Raw genomic sequence first — 12,550 nt, 5'->3', positions numbered from 1 at the left:
ACGAAGTGATGTCGCCATCCACAGACTTCACTCGGGAGAGTGACACCAGCAAGTTGCCACCCCCACAAAAACATTAACCACCGCTGCTGTCAGCACTTGGTGCCGAGGAAATGGCTTGGATAATGCACTTGCTGCACAAGGGTGAAAATCAGGCTTTGGATCCCCAGAACCTACAGCAACGCCAGGGAGGCATGACGATTGCCTGCAATCCCGGCGCCTGGGAAGCACAGATGGGGACCCCGGGGCCAGCTGGCTAGCAAGGCCAGCTTTAATTGGTGAATCCTGGGTTCAGGGAGAAATTGCTTCAGTAAACAAGGGGGACAGTAATGGAGGACATGCAGCATTAACTTCAGGCCTCTGCACGCATGTGCACATGAGCCCTCATGTAATTACACACACATAAAAAAAAATCCTAAACCAAACCAAATCAAACCAAACCAAACATCAGCAACAATAATTTTCTTCCCGCCCCCAATTTCAGAACGTTTTAAGAAGTTTAGGATTTTTGTACTGTGTTGCATTCACAGCTGCCTTGACTGGCTGGGTACGCTTGTATGGGTTGCTTCCACTCTTGCTCTCCTGTAGTCTCTTCCTCAGACAGCAGCCACAGTGATCTCCTGAAAGCAGAGTTCTACGGACACAGGAGCCCTCTCATGGCTCCCCATTACAGTTAGAACACAATTCAGAGGTCCTGCCTCGGTTTATGGACCTCCACGCCCTGCCCTGGCTTCTTCTGCTTCTGTATTTCCCACTGTCCCCTTTTTTCCTTAGGATGTCCCAGCCAGGCTGATATTCCTGCTGCACGCTTGCTTCCAGCAGCCACGTCACTCTCTACAGAAACGTTGACTTTCCACATCTCTGCTGGAACACAACCACTCAGTCTTCCTCTGACTCGTCTGTCCTTCAATAACAAAAGATGTCTCTGGGCATGGCATGGCCACCGCGTTCGTGAACTCAATGAGCTGGGCTTATCCGCACAAGGCTAGCACACTTTTGAGCCCCTCACCATTTCCTCGCGCACAGTTGAGGGGCCCACGAGGCCCCTCTGAGGGACTATGGGCAATCAACTGTGGTTGGAGGGGGAGCTGGGATTTTCTTCAGTGGTGTAGCCACTGATGTGTTGCTCTTGCTCCAGTGAAGAACCTCAGGCAAGAAACTCCAAACTCACTGGCCATGCAGAACAGGAAGGTGGGAAAGGGCGGGGCGGGAGATTTGACAAAAGAAGGAAGGATGCAAGGGGGAGAGAGGGGAGGTGAGAAAAGAATGGGGTATGGGTGAGAATGACGGAAATTAATCATGCAGATGTATGAAACTCAGACAATGGAAAATAAAATAGTAGCACTGCTGTTCCAAGCTCCAAGGGACTTTATATTCCTCCATGTATTGGAGGTATCACAAGCACTGTTGCATATATGGGCGTGTCTTTTTATATCTATGTGATTTATCTCCTCCCTCTGAATGTCTAAGGAGACATGGCCTCTGTTCCTCGTCACATTTTCTGACTCTGCCCACAGTCAATACTACAAACTTTTTTTTATTGTAACTGAAAAAAAGGAAAATTTGAGGTCAATATAGATATTACTTTAAAAGAATTTTGTGAGGTAGCTAAACAGCATCCACCCAGCACACGCTGGGCATGGATAGCTATTCAATAGCTATCAGATCCTTTTCTCCTTTACAGTTAGTGCATAGATTCCACTTCTGGGGCCTTTGTGTGGAAAGCCAGAGTGTCAGCAAAGCCCACACAAGGTTGATTAGGATGGTTTATTCTGGCCCAGTCATTTCTATTTTCTCCTTTGAACTGTTTTCCCCTCTTTATGGCTTGTCTTCTCTCAATCAAATTTGTATACCAAAGCTGATGCGGGCCTGCCATTGGACATCTTTTCAAGGAACTGACATGGCTTTGATCAAGCCCAGCTGGGCCGGCTCTGAGCACAGGCACCCGGCAGGGCCAGTTCTATACACAGTTCTGCAGCCTGGCCGGCTCTGAGCACGGTAATCCTTCTCATTCAATGGCTTTCTTTTGGAATCCTGTAACTAAGATTTTCTCAGTTTTGGACATGTTTTCCCCCTAAAATAAAGGTATTCATTTAGCTAAAGCAAAGAACTATGTTCGCCATTATGCTTTAGAGAGAGCAAGAAAATCTATCGTTCACCAACTTAATGAGCAGTTTTGAAGCTGTCATTATTTATCAGCCAAACGGTGCATAAACTCAGACATGCCGAGATCTACCATACCGTCATTAGAGACAGTTAATTTGAACTCTATAATGTACTCTGTAGAGTCATCATAAACTGTCTGAACCTTATTGAGGGCGTCAAGAATCGTTTCAATACTGTACACAGGATCTCGGTAAGAATTTTTGGTAATACATTCAAATTTTCATGCCGTTCTTGGTCTCTCTGGACTAGCATTTATGGCCACACTTTTATCGCTGCGAGGCATTCAAGATGGGGCCACCTGTGATGTTCCCCAGTGAGACAAGCAAACAATGCTTATCAACACATGTTTGGAAGCAGAGGAAAAACTGATTTTCCCACTGTCAGACTTTGTAACTCAAGCACAATTTTGCAGCTTTCTGAGTATTCACTAGAACCGGCAGCAATTTATCTTCATAATACAACTTTTAAAATTTACCAGACTTGACAAAGAGGAAAATCTATTCTCATTAGCATATTAGGAAACAAGGAATTTGCACTTGGTAGTGGTCTACACTTTCCTACAAATATAGGAATTGCTTAGGGACAAGAGCTAAAGGGGGAAAATACAGAAAGAACAAGGCACATGATTTTCTAATTAAGATACTAATGAATCATGTCGGGAAAGCTAAGAACACAAGAAAAACAAAGTTTGGAAGGCATGTCTGCAAAGATGTTCAAAACACCCCCTCAAACCTCTGCATCAGATGGCCTGTGAGCAACGGGAGGATGGAGGAGAAAGGGAAAAGCGCTCCCTGAAACAGGACCCTCCATCTGGCTTGACCCCCAATCTCTCTGTCCCTCTTTGTCTTTTTGTCTCTCTCTCTCTCTCTCTCTCTCTCTCTCTCTCTCTCTCTCTCTCTCTCTCTCTCACACACACACACACACACACACACACACACACACAAAACAGAGGAAGAATAGATCTATAAATGTGAAGAAGTAACAAAACTCTTCAGACTAGGAACCTGCATCATTCCTTTGTGGCTTCGTATACTTTAAGATTAAACAAAATAAAACCGATCAAATGATAAAATACAACAGAAATAGTTTCCTTTAGGAAACTCTGGGCTTGAAGCCGGAGTGTCCTGGGAACATGTGGCTGGAGCCCAGTGATGTCAAGCAGTTTGCTGGCCTGAGTCTGGAGTATCTGACTGAAGCTAGGGAGATCTTGTCTTTTAACGATTACCACTCCTCACCGGACTCCAGTTGATGAGGATTTGAGGTAGATGATCCAGACTGTGCGAAGGAGAGCCAATGTGTTTGCAAGTCTGATACATTAGACAACCAGTGTAACACAGTTTCCTTAAGCACAGAAATAATCTCACTCAAGAAGAAGCACAGCACTTGTCAATTTCCTGCATTCGGTGGGGAGCTGAGAACAGCTTCTGTGTCCTTATTCTTCTACCTCTGATGATACTGGTGAGCATCTTGCCAGGATATCTGGGATGCTCTGGAGATGCCAGAAGTGTTCGGAGTGAGCAAGAAGCTCCATGATAGATGACTACTCATGTCCTACAGACGAGGTCAAGTGCTGATTTTGGAGAAGATCCTCACTGTTCACCCCAGCCTCCTATTCCAGCCTCTGAACTGTAGGCTGTACAGAGTAGAAACCTAATCAACCACCCTGCCTGCAAAATGCTTCCTTCTTCCCCAGTCTTCTGGTGTCTGGAAGGCACTTGAAAGTCCGTGGAGTATATATACAGTGGTATTGCTGGGTCTTGAGGGAGGTTGTTTCCGAATTTTCTAAGAAATCACCATACTGATATCAAAAGCAGCTGTACCAGTTTGCACTCCCACCAGCAATGCAGGAGCGTTCCCTTTACCCCACATCCTCTCCAGCATAAGCTATCATCAGCGTTTTTTTTTAGCTTGGCTGTTCTTACAGGTGTAAGATGGAATCTCAGAGTTGTTTTGATTTGCATCTCTCTGATGGCACAGGATGTTCAGCATTTCCTTAAGTGTCTTTCAGCCATGTTAGATTCTTCTGTTCTCTGTTTAGGTTTGTACCCCACTTTTAAAAAATTGGATTATTTGTTCTTTTGATGTCAAGTTTTTTGAGTTCTCTTGATATTTTGGAGATCAGTCCCCTGTCTGACATGGAGTTGGTGAAGATCTTTTCCCATTCTGTAGGTTGCCATTTTGTCTTGTTGACCGTGTCCTTTGCTTTACAGAAGCTTCTCAGTTTCAGGAGGTCCCATTTATTAATTGTTTCTTTCAGTGTCTGTGCTACTGGGGTTATATTTAGGAAGTGTTCTCCTGTGCCAATGCGTTCAAGTGTACTTCCCACTTTTTCTTCTATGAGGTTCAGTGTGGTTGCTTTTATGTTGAGATCTTTTATCCATTTGGACTGAGTTTTGTGCATGGGGATAGATATGGATCTATTTTCATTCTTCATGTTGACATCCAGTTATGCCAGCACCATTTGTTGAATAAAGAATGCTCAATCATATCAACAAGGACATGTGCTCAACTATGTTCATAGCAGAATTATTTGTGATAGCCAGAAATTGGAAACAACCTCGGTGCCCCTCAACCGAAGAATGGATAAAGAAAATGTGGTACATTTACACAATAGAGTGCTACACATTGTTAAAAAAATAATGACATCTTGAAATTTGAATGCAAATGGATGGATCTGGAAAAAAAACATTTTGAATGAGGTATCCCAGACTCAGAAAGACAAACATAATATGTACTCACTCATAAGTGGCTTTTAGACATAAAGCAAAGAAAAAAAAAACCCTACATTCTATAACCCCAGACAACTTAGACAACAAAGAGGACCCTAAGAGAAGACATACATGGATCTACATAGGAAGGTGAAAAAGACAAGATCTCCTGATTAAATTGGAAGCATGGGGGGTGTCACAGGAGCGGGTAGAAGGGGAGGAGGGAGGGAGGTGAGCAGAGAAAAATGTATAGCTCCATAAAAACAATAAAAAAAAGAAAAAAGAAAATCGTGGAGTGCATGAAATGGACAGAAGAAACACGGCAGATTAGGAACTCAGCTCTGCCATTTGGCCGTGTCCCTTGAGGGAGACGCCATGAATGACTCTCACTATTTTGCTTTTGTTTTTTAAAAATAAGGTTTCGTCATTACTCATCACTTAGGCAAAAGTTTAGAATTTATTCTTCATGTTAACAACTTGTTCTTCACATTAAACAGTGTTCATTAGCATATCTAAAATTAGACTATCACGATTCTGAGAGGCTGCTGGCTCTAATTTTTCTCTAGTGACATATTAATACTATTTGGAACAGTCTCTTACATGTACATCCTAAATATTATTATGTGTGTTAGTTGTAAGAAGCCTCCTAAGGCTGAGCTGTGTGCTGAGCACTTCTCTATTCAGAGCAGTCCCACATCTCAGGGACTTCACCGCTCCTGCCCTTCCCAAGGGGATTTTTGTAGTTTTTAAAAATTCTAATGCACCAGAATACACTCTAATTTTTCCTAATCGTTTCCATACTTATTAACCACTTACTCCAATACTTGGGCTAAAAATGCTATGGTTGGAGGTAAAGCAGACATTAGAGCCAGCTTTACTTTTGAGTTTGTTTCAAGAAAAAAGGCAAGAGGGAACAGGCCATCACAATCATAACACTTCTGTGAGTACAACGAAGGCACCAGCATCATCTCTATGTGAAGAAAGAGGATGGATGTGGTGATAAACTGATCTGCCCTGGTGTTGTGAACCTGTGCGAATGACTTAGCCTCACTAAGCCCGGGCCTCACTGTCTATAGAAAAGGCCTCAAGCTAATGCCTGTGTCCCGGAAATGCGGTTAATGACCTAGTATATAAATACCTATGGCAGTGCCTGGCCCACAGAAACATCTGTCCGTTGTCTTATTTTAAAAATGGGACTTAAGTCGATATTACCCTCAAGTTGTGATTTCACTCGCATTTCATCTTTACTAAGTCTATTGTATTCTCTTGAGTCATGGGTTGCTACAGCAAATCTGTGGTTAGTGTAATCCATCATGGTCCCCCTAGGGACAGCTAGCACTCATAAACAATCTCAGCTTGACAGTCAGTCACACTATTTGATGCTCAGGGATTGAAGTATCACACTTTCTAAAATGCCAATAGACTACGAGTGTGCGAACCCTTTGAAGTCTCCCTGCAAGGAAAAGACTCCAGCTATCCAGTGTCTGCTAATTTACAGCTCTTGTATATTAGTTCAAAAGGGCCCTGGAAGGAAGAACTATTAAATTGCTTCCCTAGCTTGCTGGAGCAGCTGCATGCTCCAACCAGTGCTGGAGTGCCCTCCCTGTAGGAGCGGACTGGGCCCTGAAGCAGCTTTGCTCTAGAAAGTCAGGACTGAACGGTTTGAAGAGAAGAGTGAAGGACTCAGAGGGTGTCTCTGCCTTTGCCTTGGGCTGGCTGTAAAACATTTGTAGTAAAGCTTGGCAAGTTCCCAGAGTCAATCTTTAAATGCATGCTAAGCTTACTTCTTGAGGAGAATTTCAGTTTAACACTATATGACTAAGTTAAGACACATAAAAGGTGCACATTAGTGCAGAGATTTCCAACGCAGATCATGAATATTGCTTCCTATCCAACACACAAAATGGTGGATAATAGTCAATCAGTTCTTGCAAAGCAACAGGTTTGGATTTTAATGTTACTTATACTGAGAGGGGAAAAATAAAAACAAGAACAAAATAACTCTTGCTTTAGAAAATATCAAAATCAAAACTCTCATCTTTCTGTAGAATTACTTAATCTTCTATGGATGGGCAGACTACTTCATTATATACAATTAAAAATATTAAGGGCAAGACTGGTAGCATTCTCCAGCCCTGATGTCAGTTCAAAACTCCCTCCCAGAATTTTAAATAACCCTAGTGACTTTGTCTCTAACTGAAGACCTCTTCTTGTCCTCAAAGAAGTCATCAATAGTAGGTAGCAACCAGGCTAGAGACTTTGGACTTTAAGGCATTTAACGTCGTTGTCATGGGTCACCAGACAAACAAGAAAAATTCTCGCCCAGTTAAAATGGAACTGCTTCTCTGAAACTTCCCCTAAAAGGAAGCTGACACAGACAATGACACAGATGCACACTTTACTTTGAGGATAACGGCGGATCATCTAGTGGAGAGATGGGAGAAGAGTAAAGAGTTACCTTGTGTGGCACCTAGCACATCCGATGCTCAAGAAATGCTTTTACAAACAGAACACACAAATCTCTGGTTTCGAGCTGCCAGACTGTGAGTGAGGAATGGTTCTAGTTGCCATCACACTGCATTTGAGAACAAAGCATCTTTACTGTAGACACATTTGCTAATCCAAAGACAACTGTCATAGTTGCTTTGGAAGCCACTGCTAATTCCTGATAACGCTTCTCGTTACCTTTTAACCTTTGTACCGATTCATTCATTATTCAGACACTAGTTGGCCTGTAGGTAGCTTTTGTTTCCAGTACTGTAATCAAATTTTAAACTATGAAAAGAATGACTTACCAAGTAATTGATGACATAAAATCGGTCATAGTCTCTGTTCTTTGGGTTGATTCTACGATGCTGCTTTTTTCTCATGTGATCTTTAAGTGTGTTTTTGTCTCTGAAGGTCTTCTCACAGTACAAACACTGTAAACTAAAACACACAGACATTGTTAAACACATCTTGAACAGTTGTTACAAGAACCCTATTTTTAATTTAACATTTATTTGCTTGGGTTACACAAAACAAACAAGAGTAATATGGTCCTTCCATGAATCTCTTCCTCCCTTTATCCATTTGGCTTTGTAGAACACAGGGTATGGATTCCTTTGTAGTGGTCTAAATATGGCTGTTCAGTTGAAACCGTTGCAAGGATTGTTCTGTATCCAGACTGTGACCAATGTAAACACTGTGATCAGTTGGCTCCTGTCTCTGTAGCCATACCTTCACTGCCACGATGGCTGTCATCCCTGGGAACTATATGCCAAAACAACACTCCCCTTCCTTCCATGGGTTGTGACTTGCCAGGTATTTTGATCACAGCAATGAGAAAAGTAACTAATATAGATCACAGTGAGGATATTTTTCATGATGTAACTTACATGGTATTTGGCATAACTCATGTATTTTAATGCAAAAAGTTAAAAACTCACTAGAAGGCAATATAATCTAGACAAAAAACCACACAGTACCAAAAAGATGCAGATTCCCACAATGCAATAAACAATTAACTTTTACTTCTTTAATTCTAAATTAAATCAATTTTATTAAAATCAATTGTAAAAATTCAGAAGTTTCTAAGATTCAGTTAGGTTTAGTCTGTGTTTCATGGAAGAGCACCTACTTGTCCAGTTTCTTCTGTAATGTGCGGAGGAATTCAGCGCAGTTTACAATGTTGTCTGGCAAGCCAATGTTGAAAGCGTGCTCTCTGGCCATGTGGTTCAACAGAACAGATCTATGAAGGAATATGAACAATTTCTATAATTTATAATGTAGGAGCAAATCAGGCTAGAAATAGCATTTATATAACAACAACTAATCAGAGGATAAGCAAGTACTGAATACGGACGTAAACACCGAGACTTAAATGATGTGCAAACACACACGTCCATTTTCTGACACTGCCAGGATCAGACCTGGTAGGAGCTCATGTCCTGTTCTGTAATCTACTAAATAAATGATGTTTTCCCAACTCACCATGAGAATGATGGTTAGTTTTAGACATGAACTTTACTGGTATAAGGAACACTAGAGAACAAGGAAAGCATTTGGTGTGCGTGGTGAGGGTGCTTTCCCAGAAGACGGGTGTGCATGCAAGTGTAGAAGCAGGAAGCCTGCCCTCAGTGGTCTCCTGGGGTTAAGATACTATTAATTTCTACCTCTCAGACACTGTAATTCCAGTCTCCTTGGCCTTGAGACTCCCACTTACATCTGTGGTCCCAGAACTCTCAGGCCTTAGGCCTTGAAATGTGTTACACTCTGAATTCTTCTGACTCTGAGCCTTGTGGATCTGCACAGAGCACTTCTGTCTCTGACTTTTAGATGGTCTACTGTGTGCTGTGGAATATTTGTTTGCACAGTGTGAAGACATGCCATTGTGACTGGCTTAATAAAGATCTGAATGGTCAATAGCTAGGCAGGAGAGAATAGGCGGGATTTTTCCGCAGAGAGAGAGAACTCTGGGAAGAAGAGTTCAGCAATTCGCCAGGGAGACACTGAAGAGGCTGGATATATGGCACAGAGTAGAGGTAACAGAGCCATGTGGCAGAATGCACGTTAATAAAAACAGGGTAGTTTAAGTTATAAGAGCTAGTGGGATAAGCCTAAGCTAATGGCCAAGCTTTCGTAATTAACTAGAAGTTTCCGTGTTGATATTTAGGGGCTGGCAATCAAAAGATAGCCCAGCAAGAAAGCTTGCTACAACCGTGGGACTGCTCAGCTTCTGTAAAGGCATGAGGCAATTCCACTAATAAATCTTCTCATGCATTCCCTTATTACACATGTTGGTTCTGTTCCTCTGGAAAATCTTGACTAATACAATGGAGAAGAAAAGAGGCAACTGGCTAGCAGCAAGATGGCCTTGTCTGTGATATGTGATCTTGGGCGTTTGCCCAGTACAGCATCAGACAGATTATGAACCCACTGGTATAGATGTTGCCTGCGAGGGTCATGATAACCTGGAAGCACAATTATCAGCCTGCAGACTAGCTTCTCACAAAGAGAAACTTGATTTCTAAACTCAAATTTATTCTAACTTATGTGCAAAAATGTAATGATGTACATGTTTACTGATTACAGTATAGCATTTTGATACATAGATATTGTATAGTGCTTAAGTTATATTTGCTCTAAGGTGCATCATTCAAATGCTGTTCTTTAGCTTTTTGTGATATACAACACATTAGCACTAGGTATAGTCACCCTACTGCACAACCGCTGCACACCAGACCTCTTACTGCTATTTGAATACGACATAGACATACTGCTCAACTTCCCCTTTCCCACTACCGTTCCCAGCAGCTGGCTCAAGGTAGATGAGTTGGCAGCTTTTCCACTCCTTCAAGTTAGGGATCCAAGGTCTCTGGTTGATATGTGTTGTACTGAATATACTCATGGGAGCCCAATCCTCCCTCAGGCTCTGCAGATTAAAGGCCTAGAGTCTAAGGTCTGGTAGATGGGACCAACACCAATGGCCGGTTGAAGGAGTGTGTGAGATAAGAGGCATCCCAAGTCCCTGTGAACAGAGGCCTAAGAGAGTTGACTCAGGGGAACTGGGGTAGCACTGTTCTCAGGACCAGTTTATAGGTTCCAATGCAGCAAGCCCCGTGCCATCCTGACTGTAAGGCCTTTTCTAAGAGTAGCAGGCCTGAGCAGGCGTTTAGACACACACAAGCTTTGAAATGACACAGATCCAGCAGATGGCTGACGAGCTGCAAATGTACTGGGATGCTTCCCCCCGGTTCTAGCTTTTGCAGTTCACTATGAATGTGTGCTGGAGGCTTAGTCCTACTTTGACTCTCTGGGGCCTGCTGGACAGGCATCTAGACATTGAGAGCGAGGGCATGAGGTTTATCACACAGTGCGAGCTCTACTATGAAGGCTCAGAAAGTTCAAAAAGTTTCCTGCCTCGCCTCCCTGCTGTCTTCCGAACGTTTCCATGCCCACTTAAAATATGGGAGGCAGAGTAGCTACAGATGTTATGAAGAGAGGTTATTATGGAGCTAAGGGTCTTCACTTGGCCCTGGGCTCTGGGATGGGGATCAGACTGATGTCCTTCTAGTTTTTAGTGGGTTACCTAGAAGTAGCCCAACTTGACCAAGACTTCCTGAGGACTTGACATTCAGGCATTGAAAGGACACTAGGTATAGGAAGAGCCATCTAGAAGGGGCTTGGTTCTCCATTACCGTGATGGCCAATTTATGTGTCAACTTGTCTACTTAAGGAAAGGCTTTGTAGCTAGCAAGGCACTGTGTGTGGGTGTATTTGTGAGGATGTTTCTAGAAGAGACTGTACATACATAAGAACAGTGAATAAAGACAAGTCCTCTCACCAGAGCGAGCGGGATAGCCCATTAAGGGCTGGGAGAGGGAGATGGACATATATTTATCTTCTGTCCTTAACACTCTGAGATATCACTATCACTGGTACTTGGGGTTCCCAGTCCTTCAGATTGGGACGAAGTTCGTCACTAGTTTTCTGGGATCCCCATATTGCAAAAGGTGTATCTGTGGAGCTTTCGACCTCCTCCTAATTGTATGAGCCAAGGCCTATGATCATATTCTTTAATATATCCTATTGATACCTAAGTGGTTTACTAACTAATTCCAAATAGGGTGATTCATCCTATAAGCTCGACACAGGAAGGCCAAGGCAGGCCAGGATGCACTGCACTCATTTTTCTGGGCACAGCAGCAAGCTGGCAAGGGCAGGGGTGTCTCTGCCGTCTGGTTGAAGATGGCACCGTCTGCTTTAGCTCCCCGATTCTGAGGTTCTTTAAGACCAGCCAAGATGATTCACCAAAATCACTACTTTAAATTAGCTTTTCATCAATTAACTTTAGTTTCCAGGAAATTAAATGCACAACTTTAGTAGTTCAACTTCTTTCCTTCTTTATAACGTTAATTTTATCATTAATCATACAGCCTTACTTCAAGAAGCTATGGAGAAACGTCTGGCTTTCACAATTATTATATTTTCCCATATTTACAATGGTACTTAAAGACATGTAATAGTTATGACTATATAATTAAAACATTCTAGAAAGAATTGAAGTTTCACTTTAGAAATGCAGCTCTCTGTCTCCTTCCATCTTCATTCCTAGTTTCATCTCATATGTTGTCAGGTCTTTTTTCCCCCCAATCTGTGGTTTGGACAAATGAGGTTAAGCTCCCCCCCCCCAGGAAAGACGGCATGAGTTCTGCACAGCTGCCCCTCCCTGACAGCACTAAGGACCAAACAACTTAGTTCTATCCAACTAGAAATTCATAAGAATCCAGAGTGTACTTGTTTAAGAAAGATGAGTCAACTATAGCAGAACTGTGAACTTAGAGGTGTCTTTACTAACCTCCTCCCTTTCCCTCTGCAGACCCCTCGACCTTTCTCCTCAGCAACCTCACCACCACCTGAGGAGCAGCATGGGAGGGGACATCCCTCAGGAGTGTCACCGCCAACCCTGCCCGGCAGGTGCTGCCCAAGCTCTCCACCGACTTAGAGAGCAAAGTCGCGCCATCTGAGCATCTGTCCCAAATCATCAACGGCCTGTTTTTCTTTTAAATCCTGTAGCCGCTTGAGGAAAGTCTCAGTTATGGCAAATACTATCCAAGATAAAACACCTCAGACAATCTGGGGAGTGAGATGTTGTGAAGTCTTGGAGAAGTTAGGATAGACCTGGGGTTTTTGAAGAC

The 12,550-nt window shown here is 42.9% G+C and overlaps 1 protein-coding gene across 4 annotated transcripts in view; it reads right to left on the bottom strand.

The window, feature by feature from the left end:
* The window catches only part of Znf277 (zinc finger protein 277), a 96,258-nt gene that overhangs the window by 7,631 nt on the left and 76,077 nt on the right, over positions 1-12,550 (bottom strand). For all 4 annotated transcript variants that reach the window (XM_048415603.3, XM_048415604.3, XM_048415605.3 and 1 more), the window contains 2 exons: positions 8,491-8,601; positions 7,667-7,799 (listed from right to left, as the gene is read on the bottom strand). In XM_048415603.3, coding sequence (XP_048271560.2) covers positions 7,667-7,799; positions 8,491-8,601 — 244 coding nt within the window. The remainder of the gene's footprint in view (positions 1-7,666; positions 7,800-8,490; positions 8,602-12,550) is intronic.

The sequence above is a fragment of the Myodes glareolus genome, chromosome 11 (assembly GCF_982192425.1).
Source record: "Myodes glareolus chromosome 11, mMyoGla1.1, whole genome shotgun sequence".
Classification (NCBI taxonomy): domain Eukaryota; kingdom Metazoa; phylum Chordata; class Mammalia; order Rodentia; family Cricetidae; genus Myodes; species Myodes glareolus.
The sequence above is the reverse complement of the archived record's forward strand: the minus strand, read 5'-3'. Positions and strand labels throughout refer to the sequence as shown.